This window comes from Pezoporus wallicus, unplaced genomic scaffold (assembly GCF_028554395.1).
Source record: "Pezoporus wallicus isolate ANWC-B61680 ecotype Strahan unplaced genomic scaffold, APGP_CSIRO_Pwel_v1 contig_2871, whole genome shotgun sequence".
Classification (NCBI taxonomy): domain Eukaryota; kingdom Metazoa; phylum Chordata; class Aves; order Psittaciformes; family Psittacidae; genus Pezoporus; species Pezoporus wallicus.
Window position 1 is genome coordinate 412,901 of NW_026640775.1, and position 26,889 is coordinate 439,789.

Below are 26,889 nucleotides of genomic sequence, written 5' to 3' on the forward strand. Positions count from 1 at the left end.
TACATATATATGCATATATTCATGTATGTATATTGCATCTCCTCAGAACAATGCCCCCCCCCCCCCCCCCCCCCCCCGCCACTTGATTCTCCGGTTCCTTTTCCTAGATGTTTAGGAGTTGAAGGGGCTCAGGTATCCATCTGCTATTGGAGAAGCCACTCTGTGCTGGGGGACATTTGGGGGTCTATTTGCCGCCCCCCCCCCCCTTTCCCCCCCCTCCCCCCCGATATGAATATGTTCCTTTGGCAGGATAAGCAGGGAGTTTAAAGCCCATACATGCTGGAGGGAGCTGGGATGAATGCTGCTAGGGTGAGGAAAGGGGAGGTGGTGCGGGATGCATGGGGGATAGGGGTGAGGAGCAGGAAACTGGGAGGCTCTGGGAGGAAAGAGCCTTTTGGAGATTCATTGCCTGAGGAGGTGGGGAAGGTGCTTTGGGGAAAGGAGGAGCTGGGGGGGTTCAAGAGAAGGTCCCCATGGTTGGCACGGCGTGGGAGAGGGGACTGTCAAGGGAAGGGGGATGCACCCATGGAGCAGACAGGGAGTGAGATGTGGGGATGAGGAACGATGCAATGAGTGGAGAGAGGATGTGGGTATTAAGGAATAAGGGATGGGGATGAAGAGAGGTCATCCGTGGCACGAGAGAGAGTCCATGCACAAGGAACCCGTCCTGGCCAAAGGGAAGAGGTGAAAGCCAGGGGAGTGGTTGGATACAAGGCCTGGATGACTCTTTTTATATCATAATGATTTTGCCTGTCCATCCAGCCCATGTATTTTGGGCGCACGGAAGGAAGGGGGTGGGGATGCAGAGGCAGCTAAAAATAGGGGTGTCCCTGCCCATTCCCCCAAGGCGGGCATTCGTCTGCCTGCTGCCTGCGGGGTGGCTGCGGGATCTGGAGGAGGGGAGCAGGGCCAGCCTCCTCCCCAACTGCGTCTGGCTCTGCTTTTGTTTGTCTCGCAGCCCTACGGGGACAGGAAGAGGCCGCAGGGCCGGGGAACAATGGCTCATTCTCTGGGAGCCCGCGCCTGCCGAGCAGCGATAGGGGACATGGGACAGTGGCCAGGAGGCGAGCACGGCTGCCCTGCCCCACCGCCATAGGAGCTCGCCCCCCGGGAGATGATGGGGTGCACTGGTGGGACGCAGGGGGACCTTCCCCAGCCCATCCCTTTAACTCGCATCCCAGTGATGAGGAGCTGCTGGGCATGGGCATGCTTTCTGGAGGAGATGAGGGAGGCAACGCCAGCAACCCAAAGAGCAGTGGGAGCATGTCTCCAAGTGGCACTGGGGAAACCTGTTGTTTGGCAGCTCTCCTTGAGCCGGTGAAACCTGCAGGCAGGGTGGCTGGAGCTGGCACTTCCTGGTGGGAATGTCCCCAGCTGGGGCTGGCAGGTATTTATCTAGGAGCTGTAGCATGCCTCTGCCCCAGCCATCACTGTGCTCACCGCGGCAGTGCCAGTAGTGTCGGCACTCCATGGTGGTGCACCCTGCTGTCTGGGAGATGGCCAAGCAGCACGGATGGGTGATAAATTCCTTTATCCCACCTCTTTCTTCTCCAGACCCTCCTTTTGCGGCAGTGTCTCTCCCAGATGTTAGATCTGACAGGCAGGTGCTGGAAACGCCTGGGGGAGAGTCTCCCCCCACACCTCTCCAGACGTGGTAGGGGTGAGCGGAGGTGATGTTATCACCTGAGGTAGGGGAGAGGTTAGGAGGTGTTTTGCAGGGATTGAACAAGGAGGGGACAGAAGAACCTCCCCATCTCCAGCCCCCTTTTTTTCAAGGTCTTGGATGCTTGGGGCTGAATGCTTGCCAGGGCTCCTCTTGTTTACTCAGCCGGGGAGCTGACACATCCAAGGTCTCTGCTGACTCCACTTTCCCACATGCTGCTGGCAGGCGCATTCCAGGGCAGAGTGGAGATCGGAGCAGAGGCATGCCAGAGGTTCTCATCCGGGATGCCATCCTTCCTCCCCCTTCTCCCCGGGCAGCCGGCACCTCCGAAGAGCGGGCATCACATCTGGCCAGCCTCTTGGGCTTCACATCTGGCCAGCATCCTGGCCTTTTACAAGCCAGGGCTGGCATAGAGCCCAAGCACGGGCTGGGACCCCAGGGGTGGAGATCTGCCTCTCAAGCTGAATGCCTTCAGCAAAGCTCAGTTCTTCCCCTTGCTCCCCTCCAGACATCTCAGCCCTGCTCTTTGTGCTGACCCATGGCGGATGTGCAGAGGGGCAGGGGATGCCTGCTTTAGCTTAGTCCTCCCTGCGGAAAAGAGGTAACATGAAGAAGCAGCCCCAGCTTTTTCATGTTAGGATGTGCACCTACTCCTGAGGCTGGGCTTCACTCACTGAGGGTTAACAAAGCTGTGCTGGGTGAGCTGGAGTAAAAACTGCACCCTTCTCTGCAGCCATGGGCTCTGGTCCCTCCTGCTGTGGCCGCCTTTGGTTTTAGGAAGGAGGGCCACAGAAAATAAGCGCCAGGAGATAAAGAAGGGTTTGGAGAGCAGGCATCAGGGCTGGGGCGGGCGCGTGGACCTCGCCCTCTCATTTCAGCCCAAGGCTCCCTGTCCCAGTGATGCTCCCACTGGCATCTTTGCCTCCTCTGACCTCGTGCTGCTGGCAGAGGACCACCGCAGCGTCTCCTCCCCGTGCCGGGCTGTCCCGCAGAGGCCCCTTTACTCCCAGCCCCAGCGTCTGGAAGAAGGGGCCTTGTCTCCCTCCTCGGCTGCCACAGGAAATGCGGAGCCTGGAGGTCAGGGGCCAGGCGGCAGCTCCTCCCGTGGGGGCCAAGCAGCCCAGCGCTGGGGCTTGCATCACTGCAGCGAGGAGAGGAGGGAGGCAGAGCCATGGAAGGGAGCGGGAGAGGGCCAGGCTTTTCCTGTTTATGTGACTACCAGACCCCCATGAAAGGGAAAGGACTTGGAGAGCTCGCTGCTCTTGGGCAGGCTCCAGCTAGCATCTGTCTATGGCTCTCAGGCCTGGGATTGCATCCCTGGGGCAGGGCATGACTCCCTCCCAGGGGAAATGGGCATCCAGCAGCCAGAGGGGCTGGGGTTATGTTCCTGGGGCTTGTGAAGAGCTGGTCTAGCAGGGAGGCTGCAGATGACTTCCTGGGAAGTGAGGCATGGCTCCTGCACCCCAGACTTTGATTCCTGCCGTGGCTGTCTCTGGCTTTGGCTGATGCTGGTCTCTGTGGGATGGTCTGAAGGATGCAGAGACACTCAGGCCAAGACAGAGAGGTAACTGGGTATATATACTGGCTTTGGGATGCAGGAATGGGAAGCTCTGGAAACCCCAGGCATGGAGGAGTGATTAGGAGAAGGTTACAATCACACTACTTTCAGTCATAATGGCTCCAGCACAAATCCTGTGCAGCAGAAAGAAGCGATGCAGGACCTCCCATGTTATCTAAGGTCACATCCTGTAGGGCATCTGGTGTGGCCACGGTGGTATGTGGAGGAGGAAATGAAGTCCAAGATGTTGTGCTCTCGTCTTCACCTCTGGCACGCTGTGGTTAGGTCACATCTGTACCGAGTTTGTCATGTCTCAGCTTTGGTTTGCAGTCCTTGGCCCATGCTGAACGTAGGTTGAGAGGTGCTCTGTGCAGACCCACCTCTGACAGATGCCCTGGAGCACACCCTGTTAGGCAATGGGAGCAGAAGGGGGATGCTGCCCCTTTGCTGTCCCACAGGAAAGCCTGGTCCTGGCTCAGTGCAGCAGCAATCTCTGCTCTCCTGCAGGATGAGAATAGCTGTGCCCAGTGTAAGAGAGCAGCAGTGGGGTGTGAGTGCACTTTGGTGTGGGTCTGGCATCTCCACAGTGGAAAGGCTTGGGAAGGACCGCAGCAGTCAGCAGCAAGGAGCCCTGGCAGGGCTGTGTGGTAGAAACAGGCACAGCCCTTGGCACCCCACATCCTTCCCTTTGCAAGAGCTCCAGCATTAGGCCACGCGAACCTAAAGCTTTTGGGCTTTGCCCAGCCACCTCCTTCCCCAAGAGGTTGGACAGTGGGGTGGTGCCACCCTATGGCTCTGGAGCAGTGTTACACGTGCTGTTCTTTGACCTCTCCAGAGAGACTTTGCTTCTATTAGCATGAGCTCAGCTTTTTCCCACTCTGTGTCCTGGATAGGTTTGCTCCCAAGCCAAGAGGAAAAGGTCCTGGCCTGGTCCTGACCCAGCAAAGCCTCCCTCTCTTGCAGTTGCATTGCCTTGACTATGGCAGTTAGGTATTCCTGGGCTTAGAAACTCACCAAGCTGGGGCTTGTTGCCCAAACCATGAATTGCAAGGCCAGGTGAACCGGAATCTGTTCTCTGATGGTTGCTGCTGGAGCTTTAACTGGTTGCAGGCTGAAAAGCCAACATGCCTTCCCATGTACATTGCCAACCCATGTTCTCAAACATTCAACTATTATAGCAGAAGGGAGTTCTAAAGCACTTAATTATGTAGTCTGTTGCTTTATGGAGCAAATTTGCTGGTAGGTCTGAAAGAGTGGCATCTTCCTCCCCCAGCACATGAACCCTGGCCCCTTCTGTGATATAGCACATCCACTGATGATTCTGTAGTCCAGTGGGGTCTTCTTGAAGGACACAGCTCTCATCTAGGGAAACCTGACATCCCACAAGGCTGGAGAGGAGGCTGGAGCTCTGATGGAGGGGGAATATGAGTGATTCATTCGCTCTGACGAGGTGGCTGTCCACACAGACGATAAAAGGGCTGGGAGGAAAGGATGGAAAGGACTTCTCGGTGACTGAGGAGGCCTAGGGGAAGACGTAGGTGAGGTGGAGAGAAGGTAGCTGGTACACACAGGAGTGCAGAGGAGCTGCTGGCTGTTACAAAGCTACCTAGACGTGATTTCTGTTCTGCACAGCCTCTTCTTTCCTGTCTGGCTTCTGATCCAGATTGATGACCCTGCTTATTTAACCCATTTGCCTTCCTCTGGCTGCAGGTCAGCTATTTGTTTTGTTCAGCCAGCCTGGGTCTGTGGCAGACCTCATTCACTGTGACAGACCTTGCACCTCAGGGAGCAGAACCGGCTCTTAGGGGAGGACAGAGAGCCCATTTCCATATATTGCTAACAAGGCAGGCGTGGGACTGGTGAGAACACCCGAGTGACACTGAAACTACCAGGATGAAACATCCCTGAAGTGATGGGAACATTTTGGGGTCCTGTAGGACCGCAGGCAAGTAACAAGGTCTCAGTTCAGAGTGGTTGCAGGATGCTAGTTGAGGATATTGTTACTCTCAAGCCCTTTTTTCCAGGATAGTGCTGAGGTCGCATTGTGATCGATGCTTTGGATGTTGGTTTGCATACAAATCCACCCCAAAGTTATGTCCTGAGAGGTGGAAAACACCACCTACTCTATATTTGTGTTCGTCCCAGGTTCAAAGGGGCTCTGTGCACCACAGCTAGTTGAGGTTGATGTGGTCACATTGACCTCTGGTGGCTGCAGCCCTAGCGTGCAAGGAAACCACTAAGGAAAAGAGGGTGGGTTTGGAGAGCTGTTGTGGGCTGCAGTTAAATTGCAGTTGGGTTTGTTCCTTCCCTGGGCTCCATCCATTGCCTTGCCTCTTGGACAGCCGCTTTTCTGCCCAAAAGGCAGCTGTGAGGAAGGCTGAAGTGAAGCCAAGCATGAGGAGATTTCCAGGCTCCTGCTGAGCTGGAGCCCTTTTGCCAGGGGCAGTTGAGCAGCTTTGGAGTGGGGAAGCTCATCCCAGTGACTCGAATCCTGTCATCCTGCTCTAATGCTGGTCTTCTTTTCCAGCCTGCACACCTCGATGCCATAATGAGGATGGAGATGTGTTGCCAATGCCTCACCGAAGGCTCCCACACAGTTTGCCTTTTGTAGCTCCAGGCAATGGGTGTGTTTGTGAGGGGGAGGAATGCTGAAGGAAATATCTGCTTGTTTTGCTATCTCCATACACAGATACATGCATTTCCTTCCTGCCATAAAGGCTAATCATCCCTTTTTTGGGGGGGAGGAGGCTTGTTCCTCCTCCCCTTCTGCAGTCACCACACAAAGAGAACAAACTAAATTCAGTGTGCTGGGACAGTCTTATACCTGCAATCAAAAGTGTTGGGGATACGAGCAGGTAGTCAAAGTCCCTGTAAAGGCTGTTAATAGAAACACTGAGTTTGATGAGTGTCATTAGGACAATAAATGTGTTGGGTTTTCTTCTCTGTGTTAACTAATCCAGTGTGAACTAATGTGTGAGCCATTAGATCAGGCTGGAGTTGATAATTCTGTTTCACAACCTCTTTTGTGTTTTCAGCACTTGTTTTTGTGCCATACAGGAACAAAAACTGCGGAGAGTTGTTTTTATTTCACTACACCAAATAGTGTTGGGACAGATATTTTAGGGTGGATGTTTTTATCAGGGAGCTTATTCCAAACTCTCTTCCTCAGCCTGACTATGGAGACCATTCTGGACCGTAGCAAGCCTCCCCCCTACAACTTCACTGGAAGCTGTCTTTGCAAATCACCAGGCTGCAAGAAGAATAACATGTTTTGATTGAAAGAACTAAAGGACCAAGAAAGAGATATATTATTGAAGATGTTCTGACCAGCTCACATTACAGACACTGCACAGGTAGGTGGTTTCAGGGCAGGTTTATAAAGATACTGTGCTTCCCAAACCATAGGGCAGGGCTTTATGAAGCATCTAAGCTCACCATCTGTAACCACAGCTTGAGCTTTAGACCGGCGGTGTTTTAGCCACGAAACCAGGAATGTAATGAATTCCTTCCCTGCCTCACATGTTCCTAAGGCTGTTTCTAGGATGGGGCAAACTATGCTGAGCTGTGGCACCCCCTGCTCTGAGGGGTCCCACCAAACCTCTTAACATGGTCTGACGGTCAGACCCACACAGCAGAGGACACAGTTGCCTGTCATGCTCTGCGGCCATGTGTTAAGCCCTTCCGCTGGTGGTGGAAACAACACGTGGCTCAGCATTAGCTGGCTTGTCATAGGTTTCCTGTGCGAGCCGGTGTGGACTGGAAAGTTTTACCAGTACAACTGTTTCGGCTGGGATTGGAAAACAACCCAAAACCCAGCCAACAACCCAACACAAAAGAACCAACCCGAACACCCCGGTGTCATTCCTAGCGTGAACTCAAGCGTGCCAGCACAAGAGTAGCTGTTGTGAGTAAAGCTGTTTTGGAAACGTAATACCTGACTGTGAGCACCTGCAGGCTGGTGGGACCACACATCTCAGATGAACTGGGGGTGACTTGTACAACAGCAGCATCCCCCGAAGGGTGAGCTCTCCATCTCTGTGCCCCCAAACCCTGGCCAAATCACAGGGATGGCACATACTCTTCCTCTCAGGAGCTGCCTGTCTGATCTGTTGGGATCAGATGCCCAGCCCAGAGCCTTGAAGGGTGGTCTGCTTGGTCCTGGGGTACCTGCTGACCTCAGAGACCCTTCATGAAAGAGAGCAGCTGATGGTGCTTGATATGGGACCTGCTCTGTCTGATGTCTGTGTGCTCTGAGTCACAAAGCACTAAAGCCATTACCTTTGGGGTCAGGATGGGTGGAGAGAGAGGTTTCCTTGACATCAGCCTGGAGTTCAGGTGTCTCTGCATGAATGAGAGAAACCACCCCTTGTTTTGGGGCTCTTATCATGACTGTGAAGATCTTATCTTCTGCCACCACATAATATCCTGCTCAGGAAATCTTTTCACTAGAGAGACAGAGAGAGACAGACTGGGGGTTGTTTTCCAGAGTAACTAGCAGGCAAAAATTGACACTGCCTGAGTCAGAGTGGGTTCTGTGCAGGCAGCCTTGCTTGTACTTGCTTTTGATCACTCAACTGGATGCCTCTGGTGGGACGTAAGTGCTGGAGACCAGAGCTGTGCCCTGCTGCTGGTGGTCCGGGGTCAGCATCATCCCTTTGGGTGGGAGGAGTGCAGCACTGTGAGCTGTGCAGCTCTGTGAGCTGTGCAGTGCTGGGCTTGCAAGGGAGGGGAAGGCAGCGCCTGGGACCCTTTGCTGGGAGGGTGAGTCAGCAGTGAATTCATTCACTGAGGATGTCACCCTGTTGGGATGGATGCCATCCAAGAGGAGGTGGTGTGTGCTGAGAGCCCTGCGTGCGCGCATGTGACTGGTGTTTGCTTAGTACCTGGGTATGTTTTGCAGCAAAAATGCTGTGTATCCATATGATGCTCTGTGGATAAGACAGATACAACCTTAATTCACAGAGAGTGGTTGTACTTGATCTTGAAAAGAACATAGCAGCATGGGAAAAGTCTTGCTAAAGCCTCCCTTCCCTCAAACCACCTTGCTGAAGCTGGTGCAGGAACCCTGTTGGGACCAGAGGGGATGTGCCTGCTGTCAGCCCTGCATGAGAAACAAATGAAGATTTTAATTGTGGGTACAGTGGGATTTCTTTAGGGCAGAGTTCACACCTGAAGATATTTCATACTCTACCCACCTTGATTTCTTATCTGAGGAAGGAGAGAAAGGTTTCCATGCAGAGGTGGGGTCTAGAAGCTGTAGCAGTGGGATGATGAGGACATCTCCCTTTTGGGAAGGTGTTGCTAGGGCTCCTTCATGTTGTGTCCAAAGCTCTGGAGGGATGCACAGCACTACTCTGGGCTATCCTGTGGGCTGACGCCGAGGGTGGGGGGAATCAGGTGAACTCCCATTTTTTATCACCTTGATACTGCACTGGGAATCTCTTGCACAGAGCCTGCACTGTCTTATCCTGGCCATTGAGGTCTGAGGTTTGACACAGTTGGGATGAAACAGAGTTGCTAGAGAAAATTAAAAACACCTTAGCCTTGGAAGGGGAGGCATATGATGCTGGTCCAAATCACAGTGCCCAACTCCATCTCTCCCAGACCCCTCCTAGTCCCACTGTTAAGCACAGGTTTGGGCAATTAGGTATGTGGCAGGGGTGCAGGTTATCTTGTGTAGGCTCTTTGGGATGCTGTGTGGACACATAGATCCACTCTGGGATTTCTGGACTGAGGGAGGAGGAAAGTTTGCAGGCTTTTGCCTCTGGCCCTGGGGACTCAGTGTGTGGTCAGGATGGCTGGTATGAGCCCCTGTATGCCCTGGAGTAAAGCTCAGTCATGCTGCCCCCGAGCTCAGCTCCACCCACAGACAATACTGAGGACTGGGGGCTAAAATTAAGCCTTTATCGGGATTCTTTCCATCACTCTCATTTTCTTGCCTTGCTTGACCCCCTCATCCAGAGCCAGCCCTACACGTGGGGTGGCCGGGCTGCAAGCTCTGGAGCCCGTGAACCAAAACCTCTCCTGATGCGCCTCTTCTCTGCAGGCTGAGCCGAGGGGGGGCTGCGCCTTGCCGGGAGAGACCTGTGAGTCCATAGCCGGAATCCCCTTGCCGCGACGATTTATAGGGAGGTGAACTCAAATTTGCCTTTCGGAAGCGAAGTCGCGGGAGAGCCGTATCCTTCCGGAGAGCAGCTCCATGCCGGGGCTGCGGAGGGAGCGGGCAAGAGAAACCCTCTTCCCTGGACCGCCCAGGTGAGGAGCAGCCGGAGGAGGGGCTCAGAACCCGGGAGAGGCTGGGGGGAAGATGAGATACCTTCGGGGGCGGGCAGGGCAGCGCTGGGCTGGGCTCTCCATTGCTCAGGGGTTGCGGTTCCCTCCCAGCCGGCTGGAGGAGGGAACAGGGGAGGGAGGGAGGGAGGGAAAGAAGGAAGGAAGGAAGGTGCAGCGGGGTGGTGAGAGCGCTTCAGACACACCTGCTGGGACTGCGGACGGCGGAGCGGAGCGGTGCGGAGCGGGGGATGGCAGGTAAGGGGCGATCCCCGGCCGGGGGAGGGGGACGGGAATGGGAACGGGAGCTTCTCCCCGATACTTGCGCAGCTTTCAGGGCTGCCGCAGCCCCGCTGTGTCCCCCTCTTCCTCCTCGCAGGGGCTGCTGCCGCGCCCGTCGGGGTGGCCCCGGGGCGGCTGGGGCATGGGTTTCCCGCGGGCTGTGCGGGGTGTTTGTTCCTCTTTTCCTCCTCTTTGCCAGCCACCTCCTCAGGGCTGGCCTCCGGCTCAGCATTCCTTGAATAGCGCCTTCGCGGTGGCCGAAAAGGGAAGCGCTGCCTTGCCCCGGCCTGGAGGGGTACCCATCCCGGGCGGGAGGAGGGGTAACGGCTCCCAGACCCCTCCGACCTCTCCTGCTCTCTGCTGAGCCTTGCCTGCCGAGGAGCTGGTCGCTGCTTGCAGAGCTGGCTTGCTTTTCCAGGAGAAACATTTCGTTATGAAGGCATAAATCAACTCCTCAAAACAGCACAACTTCTGTGACCTGCTGTTGCATCCTCCTCCTGCATTCTGGTGTCTCTGTGGCAAGTGAGGCTGTCCCAAATGAAAGAGAGAAGTTTCTGCGAGAAGCACAGTTTGTTGTCTTTATTCAGCCTAGGACGGTCCAGAGCTGTATTGGTATTTAGGTGTCAAAGTGCTTTGGTGCTGGAAATTGGACACTCGAGTGTCTTTTGTGGATTCAGCAATTCTGTTTTCTTCTTATCCTTCATCTGGGAGGCACTGAACCTCCCGTATTTTTACTTGGAGGATTAACTTCTACGTAGCTCACTCAGTCATCCCCCTTGCTGTGGTAGTTGGCTGTCTGAAATAGGATGATATCATTCTCATCACAAGAAAGAAAGAAAAAAAAACAACAAACCCAAATAAAATAGACTGTGAGATTTCCCTTCCTTCCCTCTGCCTCCATGCAACATGGATGTCTACACTGCCCCTCGGGATGTTGTGTGGCTGGGGTAGGAAAGCTGGACTTCATGCCAGCACCAACCAGCAGGTAACGGTGCACACTGGGTAGGAGAGATGGCATCTAGGTCTCAGGATATCTTTGCTGGGCTTTGTCTCAGCAACTAAAAGGAAGTGTGCTGGCCTGTGAAGCAGGTATTATTTCTTAAGTGTAGGTTGAGTTGATACATAGCTGGGAAGAGAGCTCATTGCACATACCTGCTCCTTCATGGCTTGTAGGACTTCATGGAGCAGTTTTCATTTAGACCACTGCTCTAAAGGTTTTTGGTCCATTGACTTCAGGGGATCCCTCTTGCTTTATTTGATTGACAGTGGGATTGCCTTGTTACTACATGTTTTCACACTGATGTGTGGAAGATACATGGGAGATACTCTTATGAAATTCACCTTTGGCTACAGGTACTGCAGGCAAAAGTGCTCCATGGGATGGTGCCCTCAGGAACTCCAGTTTGGCCACCGATGCCTGGGGCATGCACAGGGCAAATGAATCCCCAGGGAAACCCTCCTCTCCAGCCACAGTATGAGAAAGTATGTCCCAGGCTCTGAAAAGGCTTGGTCCAGGGAGTTTCCTGTTCTCAGGGATGGAGAAAAAGTGAAGATGTGTGACGTGGGGGGGGATTTAAGAATGCTTCAGGAATGAAGATGGCACCTTCTCTAGACTTCCTACTGTATATACTCCTAACTCCCTTATGCACCCCTTGTTTTCTGCATATCTAAGGCACTAGGTGGACACTCAAGATCCCGCTGGACCAATTTGTATGTAAAATGGCTTGTGATGTATCTGAGTTCCATTTGCAAGACAACTAGTCATTTGCATGCTCGTACCTCTACTCATGTTCTCCCATGTCTACTCATGCCTTTTACCCTGTGCTCCTCCATCATTCCTCAGACCTTCTCTTTCCTTTTATCCTCACAGCCCTGGAGAATGCTCCTCTCCAAGCCCACAGCCTCTCGGAGCAGGAGGAGGAAGAAGATGCTGTCTGGGAGAAGATTGAGAGTGCCCGGCACCAGCTAACCCGCTCCCTAAACCCAGCGAAACTCACCCCATACCTGCGCCAGTGCCGTGTGATAGATGAGCAGGATGAGGAGGAGGTGCTGAATTCATGCCGATTCCCCTGCAAAAGCAACCAGACAGGTGGGAGAAAGCACAGACTCACACTTGGATGGGCCTGCTTTCTGGGGGACAACCTGGTTTTGACATGCAGCGAGTGCTACACAGCATAGGGTGGCGTGGCCTCCTGGGTCCTTCCACTGCACTGCTACCTCAGCTTTGTTGTTCTCTGAGATGCTCTGCAGCCAGATCTCCCTCTCATCCTCTGTGGACCTCCCTCTGGGTGCACACAGATGAGGGCAAGTGCTCCCACCACAATCCCTCTTCTAGCCATTCCCATTCCTGTGGATGGAACTGGAAATGATGGAGATGCTACTTCACATCACAAAGCTGGGCTATGCTCTTTTCTCTCTGGTTTGCAGGAACTTTATCCTAGCTTTTTGTTCCTTCTCCCAGGTTACCTGATGGACATCCTCCGGCGCCGTGGGAAGCGAGGCTATGAAGCCTTCCTGGAATCCTTAGAGTTTTACTACCCCGAGCACTACACACGACTAACAGGGAGGGAGCCAGCACAGCGCTGTTCTATGATCCTGGGTAGGTGCTTCGGCCTCTCTTCAGCTGCTGCTTGCATGGGAAAGGCTAGAAATCTGTGCATGTACATGCATACAACCTGTTTCATGCTACCATGACAGCTCTGTGCTCTGGATCTGGCATTGAGGGGGCCAGATATAGCTTTAAAAAATATAGGTCTTATAGCAGCCTTCCAATGGGGAAGCAGCCAAGAAATCTGGAGAGGGACTTCTTACGAGGTGAAGATAGGACAGGGGAATGGCTTTGAACTGGCAGAGTGGAGACTTGGATTAGATATTGGGAAGAAGCTCTTCCCTGTGGGGGTGCTGAGGCACTGGCACAGGTTGCCCAGAGAAGCTGTGGCTGCCCTGTCCCTGACAGTGCTCAAGGCCAGGTTGGATGGGGCTTGGAGCAACCTGCTCTAGTGGAAGGTGTCCCTGCCTGTGCCAGGGGGTTGGAACTGGATGAGCTTTAAGGTCCCTTCCAACCCAAACCGTTCTGTGGTTCTATGATTCAGTGAAATGTACATGGGTGATGGACTGTGGTGCCTTAAACCTGAGGCAAGAAGGGCTGCAAACCCATGGGAGAGCTTGCTATCCCTTGAAGGAAACAGAGCATTGGGCAAATCTGCAGGCAGTTTTCCTGGGGTTACCCATGTCTTAGCAGCCAGGACCAGATTCTCCTTTGTTTCCCCCAGATGAGGAAGGCCCTGAGGGTCTAACTCAGTTCCTGATGATGGAGGTGAAGAAGGTGAGGGCCCAGCGGAAAGAGCTCCTGCTGAAGGAACACCAGCTCCAGGTGAAAAACCAGGCATTGGAGCAAGAGCAGGCCCGGCTGGAGAAGCAGCTGCAGGAGCTCCTGAAGGTGCAGGAGCGTTGCCAGCGACTGAGAGAGGAGTGGGACACCAACAGTGTGGAGCTGCTGAGGCTGAAGGACGAGAACTACATGATGGCCATGCGCTATGCGCAGCTCTGCGAGGAGAAGAACATGGCTGTGCTGCGAAGCAGGGACTTGCAGCTGGTGGTATGGCCCCGGGGAGCAAGAGGGTTGGTGGTGGGAGGCTGCAGGGGTCTGATGGCCAAGAGGGGCGCACACTATGCATGGTGGCCCATGAGCATGAAGCTGATGGTGGGTGGGATGTGTGTCAGGGCAAATGCTCCTGCTCTTGAAGGGAATGCGCCTTAGTGATGGGCACAGCATAGGAGGCTCATTGCTGCCCTGGGGAGCAATGGTGCTTGTATTCACTTTTCCCCAGGAAAGGGCTTGCATTTTCCCCTCTAGTGAGAGTGGTGGCTGGGCAGCCAGCCGCACATGGGGTGCTGGGTGATTGCATGCTGTCCAGAGCTGCCCAGCCCGTCCTGCAGCTCACAGGAGTGTTCTGGCACAGACTCCATCCCCACCACCTCCTTTTCTCTCTCATGACGTTTGGGAGACTCATGCCCTGCATACCTGAAGGAATTTGTGACACCGCACTCCAGCTGCCAAGCTCTCACCTCCAGCAAACGCACCCATTTCCTGCCTGGGCAAGGACAGCCCTACCTTGAGCCTATTAATAACTTATTTTCCCCAGTGCTCTGCTGTCTCCTGGCATTCCCCCTACCAGTCTGGACCTGGATCTCCCACACAGCCCTGTGTTTACCCTTCATTCCTCATTCTGCTCTGCCAATGCTAGGATCCTCCCCTGCGTTTTATCTGGTATTCCTGCTAAAACCAGCTCCCTGCGCCTCCTGTGAGCAGGGAGGCAAATTCCTGGTGTGTGGCTGTGGGGTGAAGAAATCCCCTTGCAAGCAGGGTCAACCCCCAGGTCCCAGTGTGCCTTCCCCTCCTGACTCCAGGGTCCAGAAGTGACCAGTCCCTGCGGGTCATCCTAGGTCTTTTGGGTAGATTTTACAGAAGTCATCCAGTTCCTGAGCTCCTCCTTGGCAATTTTGGCAGTGTTGCTTGGTGCTCGATGGCTTTGGTAGGTTTCCCCTGTCCCGTTTGCTGTCATAGCCTTGCCTGGCTGTGAAACTGGTTCTCTGATGAACCTTATCAGCTGTTACAGGTCTGTGAGGACCTCCCCTGTCTCCAGTGCTAGGGGCTGGGAAGCCTTTGAGGTCTCACAGCTGCTGGCCCTGGCAGTGCACCAGAGTTCCCTGGTTCACCCACAGTCAAGGACAGATGCACTGGGGATGCCCTAAGGTAGCATGAAAGTTCGTGCACTGGGAGAGAATCCTGAGACTGAGTATGCTTACGCAAGTGCATCTTCCTTCTTTGCCCTGCAGGGAAAAGCTTTTGCATGCAGCTGTGCTTGGCCCAGCTGCAGGATGCTCCTTCGCGTGGTTGCGCAGCCCTCAATTCCCTCACCTCCAGCCCCTTTTTCTGTCCAGCATCCTCTCTGCTTCACTCCCCACTAAGGCAGAGGTGCAGGGCCGTGTGTCAGGCTGTGTTTTCTCCCCTGGTTGCAGGTGGACCAGCTGAAATGCAAAGTGGCCAGCCTAGAGGAGGAGTGCAGCCTGCTGCGGAAGCAGGCATCTGCGCTACCCCAGCAGGAGGCAGAGGAGCGGGGACACCCCGACACTGTGTCCGAGCTGCGGGCTGAGAACCAGCGGCTCACAGCGTCACTGCAGGAGCTGCAGGGCATGCTGCAGGTACCTGGGGGGGCAGAGGAGGTGTCCGGACACCTTTCATTGGGCGCTCCCAGTGCTGGTGACATGGGCACTGGAGAGATGAGGGAAATCACTGGGCTGGTCGGTCTCTTCCTCTGAGCGTATCACTTACATCTCTTGTATCACACCATGTATCTGTGGTGGCTGCCATTGCTTCTGGATGTGGGTGGTGACGGGTCCTTGCTTCCTGCTCTTGGATGTGGTCATAAGGGTGATTTTGTGCCTTGGAGTGCACAGTAGATTAGTGCAGGAGTGTTGATGACAGCTGTGCCAGGCTGTCTGTCACTGCTGCGGTCTGGTTCTCCCTCGGTGCTTGTGGTGCAGTGATGGGACCCTCTCACCTCCTAGACACCTGGCGAAGGCCCAGTGCCAGGCTCTGAGCAGATCCTGCTGGACATCCTGGAGCACGACTGGAAGGAAGCCCAAGATGACCGGCAGGATCTCTGCCAGAAACTCAACTCCCTGCAGAATGAGCTGCAGTGGGCCGAAGAGCTGCGGGATAAGGTAGAGCATCCATCACCGCCCCCATCCCCACACACCAAGCAAGCCTGGAAAAGAGGGCAGGGAGGGGGCTGGGAAGACACAGCAGCTTTTCCAGGGAGCCTAATGCTCACTGCTCACTGTTGCCAGTACCTCCAGGAGGTTGAAGATCTGCAGCTGAAGTACCGGACACTGCAGAAGGACTGTGATCTCTACAAGCATCGTATGAACACAGTGCTGCTGCAGCTGGAGGAGATTGAAAAAGAGCGGGACCAGGTAAACTGCTGTTCCCCAGGCTCTCCACTTCCCAGAAGGACCAGAGCTTTTGCCTCTGCTCTGGATGTCCCCTCCTTTCCCAGTGGATCTTCTCCATCCATGCCAGGGTGGGAGGCAGAGGTTAGTAGTGCAGTTCTGTGCCCCCTCTCACTCTCAGCCTGGCTCCTTGCAGGCAATCCAGAGCCGTGATGGAGTGCAGCTACAATACTCCCAGAGCCTGATCGAGAAGGACCAGTACCGCAAACGCGTACGCACCCTGGAGGAGGAGCGGGATGAGCTCCTAAGCAAGCTGAGCCAGGCCGAAGGGCTGAACAGCACACTGGAGGCGCAGCTGCAGCGGTGCCAAGGCAGCCGCAGCCTGGGCAAGGTGAGGGGGCTGGAAAGAAGGGGGAATAGAGAAGGCAGAGGGATCAGGACTGATCTCTGGGGGATGCAGTGGGTTGATGGAGTCTCTGCTCTCCCAGATGTGCAGCTCTTCCTACTCGCTCTGCTCCAACCTCAGCAGCACCTGGAGCCTTGTAGACAACCCTACGACAGGACCTGTGGATGTACTGGGGGTTTCTGTTATCCCTTTCCCAGGGGATTCGGCTATTCAGAGCATGGTGAGTGCTTGACCAGGAGAGGCTGACCCTCAGCTGAGGGCAGTGGGAAACCACACTGTTCAGGAAGGGAATATGAGCATTGGAGCAGGTTCATTGCAGGGCTGTGGCTTGGTGAAAGACTGGGCATGGGGCAGCGTATAAGGTGGGAGCAGATCGCAGACACAGTGCTGTGTTCTCTGACAAACTGGCCAAGGTGTGCAGTGCTCACTGGTTGGGAAAGAAGGAGGAGTGAAACTCTCTTCATCCCATATGACACCCTAGAAATCAACAGCCTCATGTAAGATGTTATCCTCCCCCAAAAGCTGTTCAATCTACATATGCTGCAGGAGAAATCCTAGCAATTTCCAGCCCTGTAGCAGAAATGTGTTGTTGTTTTTGAGGGAGTCAAGTTATTTCCTTTGACTCTTTTGAACTCTTATCCTAGAGCACCCTTAAATGGGCAGTCCCACGGGTTACTCCTCTGGGTTCACAGTGGCTAGAAATGAGACATACTGACAAATCTCGATATTCCCTAAAGCTGCTACTGCTCCCACAGCTTGTATATTGCAAAAGGATGGGGATGCAGTGTCATGTATCTCCATCTGTATGTTCTACTTGGGAAAACAAGGTGCCCCTGGGTGTTTGGAGGGATGTGGATGGTCCTTGAAGAGGCATGTGTTAGCCAAGGAGCTGTTTGCAGCCTGGCCTGAAGGGAGGAGATAGGTGATGCTGGGTGTTGGTGTTATCAGGCATCTCTCTTTCACTCTTCCCAAGGAGGTGACTCCTGACAGTGAGAAGGATATCAACCGCCTTTCCACCTTCCCCTTCCCACCTTGCATTGGCTCCATCCTCCGTCGGCAGCGGGAAGAAAGGTGCATGACCTACAAAAGGTGATTGCTGGGGGCTGCTTGAGTCTGTGTCTCCTCTGTGGGGCTTGTGGGGCCCAGGGAGAGAAGGCAAACTGGAGTGGGGAGGCCAGTTGGGAGCTGGGTGCTGGCTGGGGGGTTGCTTCTTGGGTGGGGATGGAGCTCAGAATGGGATGCAAACAGGTTTTGGAAAAGCTGTTGCCTCACAGCTCCCCTTTGTGTTTCCTTTGTAGCTTGTCCTGTGGCTCCTTCAGCAGCATTGAAGATGCAACAGGTACCAGGCTGGGGGCTTTCCCCAGAGGGTCTAGCTAAATAGAAGTGGTGGCCATGGGGAGAGGGGTTGGAGAACTGAGCCTCCCCATGCTTGAGGTGTGTACAGCTGCAAGAGCTCTGCACCCCTAGCAGGGTGCTATGGACCCACGCATTCCCCAGGCACAGCAGCTGGAAAAGCTGTCTTTTCCTCTACAAAGCAGTAGCTATTTACATCAGCTCTGTTTAACTCATGGAGAGCTGTGTTGATGGAGAACTTGATGGGATTGGGGGATTAGCTAAGAGAGGAGAGAAATGCCTTTGCCCTGGGCTGTTACCAAGATATTCCCTTTATCTGCTACTCCTGGGGTGATGGGTTGTAAATGTCCTGGAGTGGAGCTCCTGGTGCTGAGTACTGTGGTGGGTGCTGGTGGCTGAACTCTGAGCACATCCAAGTGGCCCTGGCTGCTGTTGCCTTCTGATCAGACTGCTGATGAAGGGAGCAAAGGTTTGCTTGTTCCCAGGAGGCCTGGGAAACCCTTTCCAGGAAGGCAACTGTTCAAAGGCTTGCTGCAGCCTCACTTTCCCAGTCAGATGCTAGAAAATGCCCAGGAGGGGGTGACAGACCTTTGCCACTCTAAGAACGTGAGGTCCCAGCAGCACTCGGAGAGGTGACATGCTCCATCTCTCCCTCTTGCTCTCTTTCCTAGGTAGTGGTTTTGCTAGCACCTCGCTTGGGGCCTTCTCCTCTTCTTCCAGCAGCACCTACACCAGGGTGAAGTCGGAGATTTGCTTGTCCACGCTTCCCAGCCGTGAGGAGGTCACCAGGAGGTGACTACTGCTCTCTGAGCTGGCTGCTTGGTTTGTGGTGCTGACGGACCCTTTCTGCCTCTCTCCTTGAGCTCTTTGTTGCTAGTGGGAGAGGAGAGAAATGCAGATCCTACAATAATCATTGCTTCCTAGCAGGACTTCAGTTTTTTGTGTTGTCCCATGTGTTATGGCAGGGTGGGGATGTTGCCCTGGCCTGGGCACACATCTGATTAGATAGGGACAGGTCTGTGGGAGCCCAGCTTGGCTTCGGTGTTGTGGCTGGTGGGATGAAAGGGGCTGCACGGGTTCTGTGTATGATGGCCATAAATCATGAGCTCTGTACTGCAGCGCTCAGTACAATAAGCACCCTGTAGCTGGACACAGGGCATGAGGGAGCAGTTATTAGAAAAGGTAGCAAACTTCAGTTGCTGGACTTAGTGTTTCTTCTTGCCAGGTCACTGGTGGTACAGCTCTCTAGCATGAGTCACCCCAGCAACCCTTCACCCCAGGAGAAGAGGCTTGGAGCAGACATTTCCATCCTTGGAGGGAACAGAACAGGGATTTATGTCCAGTGGGTCAAGCCAGGCTCACAGGTTGAGGATGCAGGACTTAGGGAAGGGTGCCGGCTTGTTGAGGTGAGTCTGGGAAAGAGCTCTTTTGGGTTTGTAAGGCGTATGGGATGATGCAGGTAGTGTTGAGTGGTCCCCAGTGCAAGATCACCTCTACCCAGCTTGAAGCTCACCTCCTCACAGCTTGAAGCTCACCTCCATTTCTCTTGTATCCCAGAGTGCTTCCTGCCTAGAGCTTTATGGAGCACAAACACCCATCCAGGTCTCGTTGTATTTGAGTGTAGCTGTGCATGTAAAAATGCTGAGACCTTCCGAAACACTTCCTTCAGCTGTGGGAGGGGAGAAAGAAAAGAGGTCACACAGTTAAGATAGCAATATGGCTATATGGCGCTGGGCTTGGCTGTCACCTTGTAGTATATCAGAGCAGTTTGCATCCTGCATATGCCCATTGCAAAGCAATCAATTCTGGAGCAAGATTTCTCTGCCCTTTGTGACCCTCTTGAGCTATACAGAATAATTGCTCTGAAGAAAGCTGCTGGAGGGAGGGAGGGAAGGGTATTTGTTTTGACAAGCATGACACCACTAGAAATATACAGCTACGCTACTTGAGTTAGTATCCCACCTGTAACCGAAAATAAACCATCTCTCCTGCCCCACTCCCACACGCATTCATGCACACACATTTGCTTTCGCAGCAGTCCAGCATCCGCATCGGGTGGTGACTGGCAGCATGTATTTCAGAGGCATAAGAAGGAGCCAGAGGCAGACTGAGGATGCTTTGTCCTCAGGCAGAGGTTTCCCTGGGCCTGCCTCACTCTGTAACATCTCTTGCATAACCCTGATGGGTGAGGGAGCTGGAGGGGAGCCTGCTCTTCTAGTCCTTGGGTCTAATGGCATTGGGTCCTTGCTAGCTGAGGGTGCCGTCGTTGAAGGAAGAGGTGCTTTCCCTGGAGAACTGCACGCGGGAGGTTGCCTTCCTGAGCCTGTTGCACTGGGATGAGCCCTCCAGCCTCATCTTTCAGTTGGACCTGGAAGGTAAGGCCCTGGCAGCTGGATCTCTTTTGAGCTTGAGCTCTCTGTCCCCCTTTCCAGACCCTCCACCCAACCCTGGAGGTAAATCTCAGTTACTCTCTCTCCTCTCCTGTTTGGTCCTAGGCCACCATCTGACACAGGGGTTGGCCGTAGCTCCGGTAGCTTTCCCTGTCTGGTGTGACTTGTGCATCCTCTGAGTTACAGGATGGAGGTACAGACCTTCTGTCTGTTTGCCTCCTCTGCACCCCCCCCCACCCCAATCCATAGCATCACAGCTGTGCTGGGGCCTTGGCTATCTTATCGGTGATGGTTTTCTCCTGTCTCCCTGCCCGTGGTGACCTGTATCTCCTGCTCCAGGATACCAGCCTCTGCGGGACGCCCTGGAAGAAGGGAAGAAGTTTTCTGGAGACTCCTTCTATGTACGCACCAACCTGTCCCTCCTGGAGCCGTCAGACCCTTATGCACTGTGCGTGAAGTGTCGGGAGATCCTCCATGTCACAGACACCATGCACAAAGGGCGGCTGGAGTGGTACTGCTCCCGCGTCGACCCCTTGACCATGCGGGACCTGGACAAGGGAACAGTGCCTAACTACAGCAGGTAATCAGGGAGAGGAGGAAGGCAAGGGGGGGTACATAGAGTACCTGCCCATTTATCTGTGGTGAGCATCCCCTATAGCCCCTCAGGACTCTTGATAGTGTGGGCTGCCCAAGCCTTTTATGATGGACCACTGCAGTCGTGTTTGGGTGGTCCTGACAGACTGGGAGGCTGAGTGAGGGCTTTGGTATGCCTGTGCTTTAGCAGGTCGGTGGGGTTTGGTGCAGAGGATCTCAGCAGGCTATGGGGGCTCTAGAGCTGACTGAGTGCAAGCTCTCTGTCTTTTTAGGGCTCACCAGCTTTTGAAGATCCAGGAGAAGGGCCAGATGCCTGTGCAGCAGAGGGGCCACAGAAATAATGTAAGCGAAAGAAGCCAGCAGTGAGATCCGCATGTGTGTGTGCCTATGGCCAGCCCACCACCTCAGCACTCAGTCTGCCCCACTCTGTTGATAAACCAGCTTATATAGAGGTGGCAGCTGGGTTAGCAAGCAGAGCAGGGGCTTATAAACCAGGCAGTATTCCTGCTCTAAGGCTGCTTTCCTGCTCCCTTCCCAGACTAAACCTGATGGGTGGCAGACCTGGTCCCATGCTTTGTGTATGTACACTCCATCCTTTTTGCCAGCGGGTGTTCTGCAGCCAGCTCTGTGTGTGTGTGTGAAGTGGTTTATGCTCTCAGCCTTAATGCCCTCACTTTCTCCTCAGCTAAAGAAACGGGCCTTGGACCAGCTGCGCCTGATGAAATCCAAGCCACAGAGGAGCCCAGAACAGCCTCCTCGGCAGTTGTGGATGGACCCCTGCTCAGGTGAGCTGTTAGCCCTGCACCTTCCCATCACCCTTGGAGACATAGTCATCCCCTGTGGGCACTGATGGGTCATTGACATCTGGGATGCCTCAGTCTTTCTGCTCAGGATCCCTCTTGCAACTCTAACGGGATTTGGGGAAACCTGTGCATATTTAAATCCCCTGCTCTTTTCCCTGATTTTCTGGGGCTTTCCATTGCTTCTGTGGTTCTTGGGGTCATCACAACTTTTATGGAGAATAAACTGGTGTGTAGCTCAAAGGAAGTGGGCAAGGGGGTCTACAGCAAAGGTATCTGCAGTGAGTATCCTGAGACATAGGATGATTGGTAGGTGCCTCCATGAGTCAGGATGAAGGGATGGCACAGGAAGAATGGGATGATCATTTGGGCCAGTGACAGGCTGATCTCCCATGTTCTCACCTTTGCCTTTCTTTTCTTCATTCCTGGCTTTCAGACCCAGACATGAGCCTGAAGCCTTACAGCCTGGTGCGTCCTGTGGTGGTCAAGACCCCCCGTCCTGTAGTGCTTTCACCTGACTGCATTGCACCACGGCTCATCAGGAACCTGCTGGACTTGCCCACCTCTCGCTTGGACTTCCATGTGTGCCCAGCAGGTAGGCAGCAATAAGTGGTTGACATGTCTGGGGCTGGTTTAGGAGCCTGTGGCCAAGTGAGGTAAAATATGCAAGTCTCCTGCTTCCAAAGGCTGCTTTCCCCTTTTACCTCTTGCTGCTTCTTAGCCTACAGTGGGAAGTTAAGATGTTGCTCAGAGGGGTCACTTCTGTAGAGTCTTGGTTAGCCCAGTTGGGAAGAGATACCCTTAGTCTTGAAAGTATGAGATGTGGTCTCATGGGACTCTTGTAAAAAACACAAGGTCTCTCAGTCTTCCCAGACAATACCTGTTAACAGGTCAGCTTTGTGGGCTGAGTGTCTGTAAGACATTCCCTCCTGTTTCTAGCAGTGTCCTATCCCTTTGGCCCACAGAGAAGCCACCCTTTCTTCTGGTCTCCTGGGGCATGGCATCCTCTATTCCCTTGAGTTGTGGTGGCATGCCTTGCCGCTCTGTGTGCCTCTTCCCAGAGATGAAGCCCGTGGCTGAGGTGGGATCCGCAGGCTAACTTCATACCAGCTCTTCCTCCCAGGAATGTTGGCCTCTTCCTTCTGCCAGCAGCACAAGGATGATGCACTGCTTCAAAGGCTGCTGGGGAAAGGGCTTTACTCCCATAGGGAATTTTCACAGAGGACACCTCCTTTCCTCCTTCCTCCTCCCTTCTCCATCTCTCTCCTTTCCCCGTGTTTAGAGTTCTCCCTTTCCCAAGTGCAGTACTGAGAAACGAGTCTGTATATTTTTTTTTGAGGGGGAGGTAGGAGATGGAGGTAGTGAAAACTCTCTGGGTGCTGAGGAAGGATGGCTCTGCAGATTTTGGCTGTTCGGGCCTTGTAACTGAGCGACTTGGCCGTATATCCTGTCCTACTGAGCCCTCTGCAGGGTCCCGCTCGCATTGCATGGGAACATGCTTCGAAGCTATTACCACGTCTGGGAATTTACACTGAGGGGAAAAATCCCACTCCCTTCTCCCCGGTCAGTTTTGCCTGTTGTGAGGGAAGGAAGCTGATCCGGTGGTGTTCAAGACACCCCAGTTCTCCTTTGGAGAACTCTTCAGCTGGTGTAGAGTTGGTATAAGCCAGATGATCTTCCACAGGAGCCTGCTTCCTGCTGAAGGAAATGCCAAATAGATGGCTTTGCAGATCCAGCTCTACTAAGAAAGTACCTGTGCCACCAGGCAGAGGCAGCAGAGGATGCCCAGCCAGCCTGGGGCTTGGGAGAGCTGGAACGTGCTCTGGACCCAGTCCCAGACATGCCTTCACCTAAACGCATTCCGTTATTTCTACCTTCAGGGTGGGCAGCTCCTAAAAGCCTTATTAGGTTCCCTGCTCACGTTTTGGTGGCTGTGTGAGCAGTATGGTCAGCAGGTAAAGCCTGGTGCCTACTTCAGCCACACTGGGTTGTGAAGCCTGCGGCTCCCAAGTGAGGTTTCTGTGTGTGTTGTATCATCTTCTGCTGGGAGCTATGAGGGGCAGCTGGCAATCATTGCTGTGACCATGCCAGACCTCACTGTCCTGCTGGCTCAGCCCCCAGTTTACTATCTCAGCATCACCTCTCTGCTGCTGTCCTGCCTGGTGCTGGCTTGGCTGCTGCGTGCTGTCCTTCTGCTTCTGAGCAGGCTGCCACCAACACAAGGAGGCTCAGCTTGCCCCCGTCTTTCTCCCACTCTCCCATGCCAAGGTGCTCGCTCCTCTTGCTTTCCCAGCCCTGCTGCTCACTGGAGCCATCTGTGAGCCCATGTAGCTCACAAACCCTGCAGGAAACCAACCTGGCAAAATAAAGCAATTATTTTTCTGCCATACTCTATCACGGAGTGGGTTGGGCAGTGGGGAATGGCTGTGAGCTGTCTTAGGCTGCTGTAGTACAGTAACACAAGTGCTGCTTTTGCACTGCAAGGTGTCTTCGGCTATGATATCGTGCTTGTTCTGTATGCAGGAAGCTGCAGGAGATCCATGCCAAAGTATAATGTTGTATAATTAGGCTTGCTCTCCAGAATCTGTAAACACTGAGCTTGATAAGCATCAGCGCAGCAGCAAATGTATGGGATCTGGGGTAGAAAGTATGTGCAAGAGGGAGAAAGGCCTGACTTCTCCCTTTCCATATCTCCTCTTGGCTTGCAGAGAAGCTGGCAGAAGGGGATCCCAGCACAACTCACACTCACCCCGTGTCTAGAACTGGCCCCCAGGACCGGAGGGAGAGTGGGCGAATCCGCATGATCCAGGAGGCAATGGACAAGGTGCTGAGCTCTTTAGTGTTGGGGGAGATGTCACCGTGTTCGTACTGGAGGAGAGGACGGGACAGCTGAGAGGGGTAGGAAGGAGGGTGGTGCAGCCGATAGAGAAGAAGCTGCTTGCTTGAGGGCTGTGTAGTTTGGAGTGTGTTTTAGGTCCAGGGGTTGTGGTTCAGCAGATATGGACTTTTCCCTGAGTCTATTGAACTAGGGTGAAATAAATGGCAGCTGAGGGTTCATGGGGAGGCAGTGGGAAATGCCATATGCAGGAGTAACCTCCCTGCTCTCACATTCCTCATCTTTGCCAAAGCAGCAGCAGCTCTGCTCGGGGCAGATGCAGAAATGTGGGGCTGTGGGTGACAATGATGACAAAGGGGATGTGAAGATGGTCTGTGGCTGAGCAAGGAGTCCAGTGGGCTCTTTGCTTGGGTTGACACTGATTGAGTGGGTGACTCTGCTTTGTAATTCTTCCCTTCTTTCTTGGCACTGTCCATAAATCCCACATTTAATGGAATTACTATTGGAAAAGCAATGATATTGCACAGTATGGGGTTTGATTTAATGTGACTGTCAGGGGCTGGGGTTATTTTTTTCTCCATTTATATCAGTAAATCTATTCAATTTCCCTTCCAGAATAAACACTGCCTGCTAGAGCTGGGAGTTCAGAGTGTGAGGGATCTAATTAAAAGTGAGATATACCCCATAGTTATCCATGTCGAGGTCACGGAGAAGAACATAAGAGGACTCAGGTAAGACAAGACGGAGTGGCATGGATGAAGGGTGTTGCAGGAGGGATGCAAGAGAGAGAAACCCTTGTGTCTATTCAGAGGGACAGGGATTGGGGTGAGAGCACTTGCTCTGTGTGTTGTGGTTGGTCAATGAGAGGGGAAAAAGGGCAGGAAAAGTGTTTTTATGTACGTGTGAGGTTGTTCCTGGGTAGTTTTGCCACCCCATCCCTTTACACCAAGGGTAATGCTTTTCTCTGTGTTTTCCACAGGAGCTTGCTGGGGAAGGTGGGCCAGCGGGACTCAGAGGTGCTGAAGATGTGCCGCGCTGCGGAGCAGGGTCTTCACACTCTGCCCTGCTCCTGGGCCCGTGTGGAGCCCCATGCCTGGAGCCATGCTGAGGAGCTGCCCAAGGTGGTTCGTGGCTGCATCTTCCAGGAGCAAACCCGGCCCATATGGATTGAGGAGGGCGACGACTGAGCTGGGGGTAGCAGAGCTACCAGCTTCTGTCCCCGGGAGCTGTTCTTGGGCAGGAGAACAGGCAGCGTGTCCTTCCTCACCGAGGGGATGCTGGCAGCAAAGGCCATCAGGAGTAGCCTTTCTGGTCCCCTTGAGGCCCTCAAGAGTCGGGGAGTAACATGTGCTTCCTCCCCTGTCTGAGCTTTCTGTGGCTTAGTGGAGAGACGTCTTCCACCATCATGGTGGGAAACCACCCCCGTGGGCTGTTCCCCGTCACCTTGGGCTGCTCTTGTCTCTGGTACATGGTCAGATTGCCAGATGGGGAATGCAGGGGTACTGTGTGGGATCAGGCTGTGTAGAAGCATATCTCACACATGTTTGAAGCCCTTTTTCCATCATCTCTGTCTACTCTGCCCTGTGGCACTGTGTGCTCTGGGTCCCCTCTTCCCCTGTCTACCTCGCCCCCGGCCCCGTGGTGCAGGGAGCATGGCTTGTGTGCCAGTGCCCTGTCATGGCTGGAGTGACACTAAGCTTGCAACAAACACTCGTTTTATAGGAGCTGTACTCTTTATTGCTTGTAAATTATTAACGGAGCCTTTTATTGGCAGAGCGCATGTAAAGGAGAATTAAATACCATTCATAATGGGAATGGGTGGCAGGCTGTGAGCATGTGTGTTACTGGGAAGGTTTGCCTGCTGCATGACAGGGTATTTTCCTCCTCCTTCAGCTGAGACCCAACTGCCCAGCCCTCCAGGAGAAGGAGGGAGTGCTGTTTTTGCTGTTGTGGGGAGAGAGCATGCTGAGTGTGCCACAGACCAAGCCTGCTCCAATTTCTACTTGCCCTTTGTTTTTCAGTCCCTTGCCTCATTCCCTAGTGGTTACGGGGCTTTAGGAAAGCCAGGGAAAAAGCTAATTTGATGTGTCTGGCTGAGATCCCTAGAGCTTTGCATGCCTCCGTGCCCTGGTTATCATGACATGAGGAGCCAGCTACCTCGCCCTCCTGGGTGACAACAGTGAGACTTTAGCCCAGCCACGCTGCCAGGAGAGTGGGCACAGTGCCCCTCTCATGGGGGCTGTTCTCACCCTGAGATGGGGCGAGTGTGGGTTCAGGCTCTGGCAGAGGGAAGAGGAAGGGTTGGGGTAGCAAGCAGCCATGCTCACCCACTCAAACATGGTCCTGGCTCGTAACCAATTGCCATTATCAGGTTTGATATGGGAAAGGGATGCTAGGATACTTAGTGTTTGTGGTAGTAGATGGTCTTTCCCGGGGCATACAAGAGGAAAATAAAGTGTATGATTCTGGGAGGCTCTGTGGGGCACAAGACTAGGCAGAGGGCTGAGCCCACTGGTCCTGTGGTCAATGGGAGAAGATGGGCAGTCAGCACCAAAGTCCTCTCTGTGTCCTCCTTTCCCCTGCGATGAGGGTACCGCTAGTGCCATGTGTTTTGAATCTCTGAGCAAAGATTAACTTGCTGATCTTCATGGGTCCCCTGTGTGGTGTTATTTCAGGCTCTAAACCAGTTGTCTGTGTCTTTTATGAGGACAAGAGTGAAGGGAGGAGGGAAGAAAATGAAGAGATTTTAACCTGCAGTCCCTAAAATGTAGAGCAGAGTCCT

At 53.8% G+C, this 26,889-nt stretch overlaps 1 protein-coding gene across 1 annotated transcript; it reads left to right on the forward strand.

Annotated features, from left to right (window-relative positions):
• Positions 1-9,653: 9,653 nt before the first annotated feature.
• On the forward strand, positions 9,654-25,922 carry CARD10 (caspase recruitment domain family member 10). The gene is made up of 21 exons (XM_057420599.1): positions 9,654-9,749; positions 11,644-11,862; positions 12,235-12,372; positions 13,046-13,371; positions 14,796-14,978; positions 15,345-15,500; positions 15,627-15,752; positions 15,925-16,119; positions 16,217-16,354; positions 17,108-17,223; positions 17,433-17,473; positions 18,159-18,279; positions 18,713-18,893; positions 19,739-19,862; positions 20,217-20,457; positions 20,744-20,813; positions 21,157-21,256; positions 21,708-21,866; positions 23,980-24,095; positions 24,723-24,838; positions 25,087-25,922. Exons 1-21 carry the CDS (start codon positions 9,743-9,745, stop codon positions 25,292-25,294), a joined length of 3,081 nt encoding a protein of 1,026 aa, XP_057276582.1. The 5' UTR covers positions 9,654-9,742; the 3' UTR covers positions 25,295-25,922.
• The last annotated feature ends 967 nt before the right edge of the window (positions 25,923-26,889 follow it).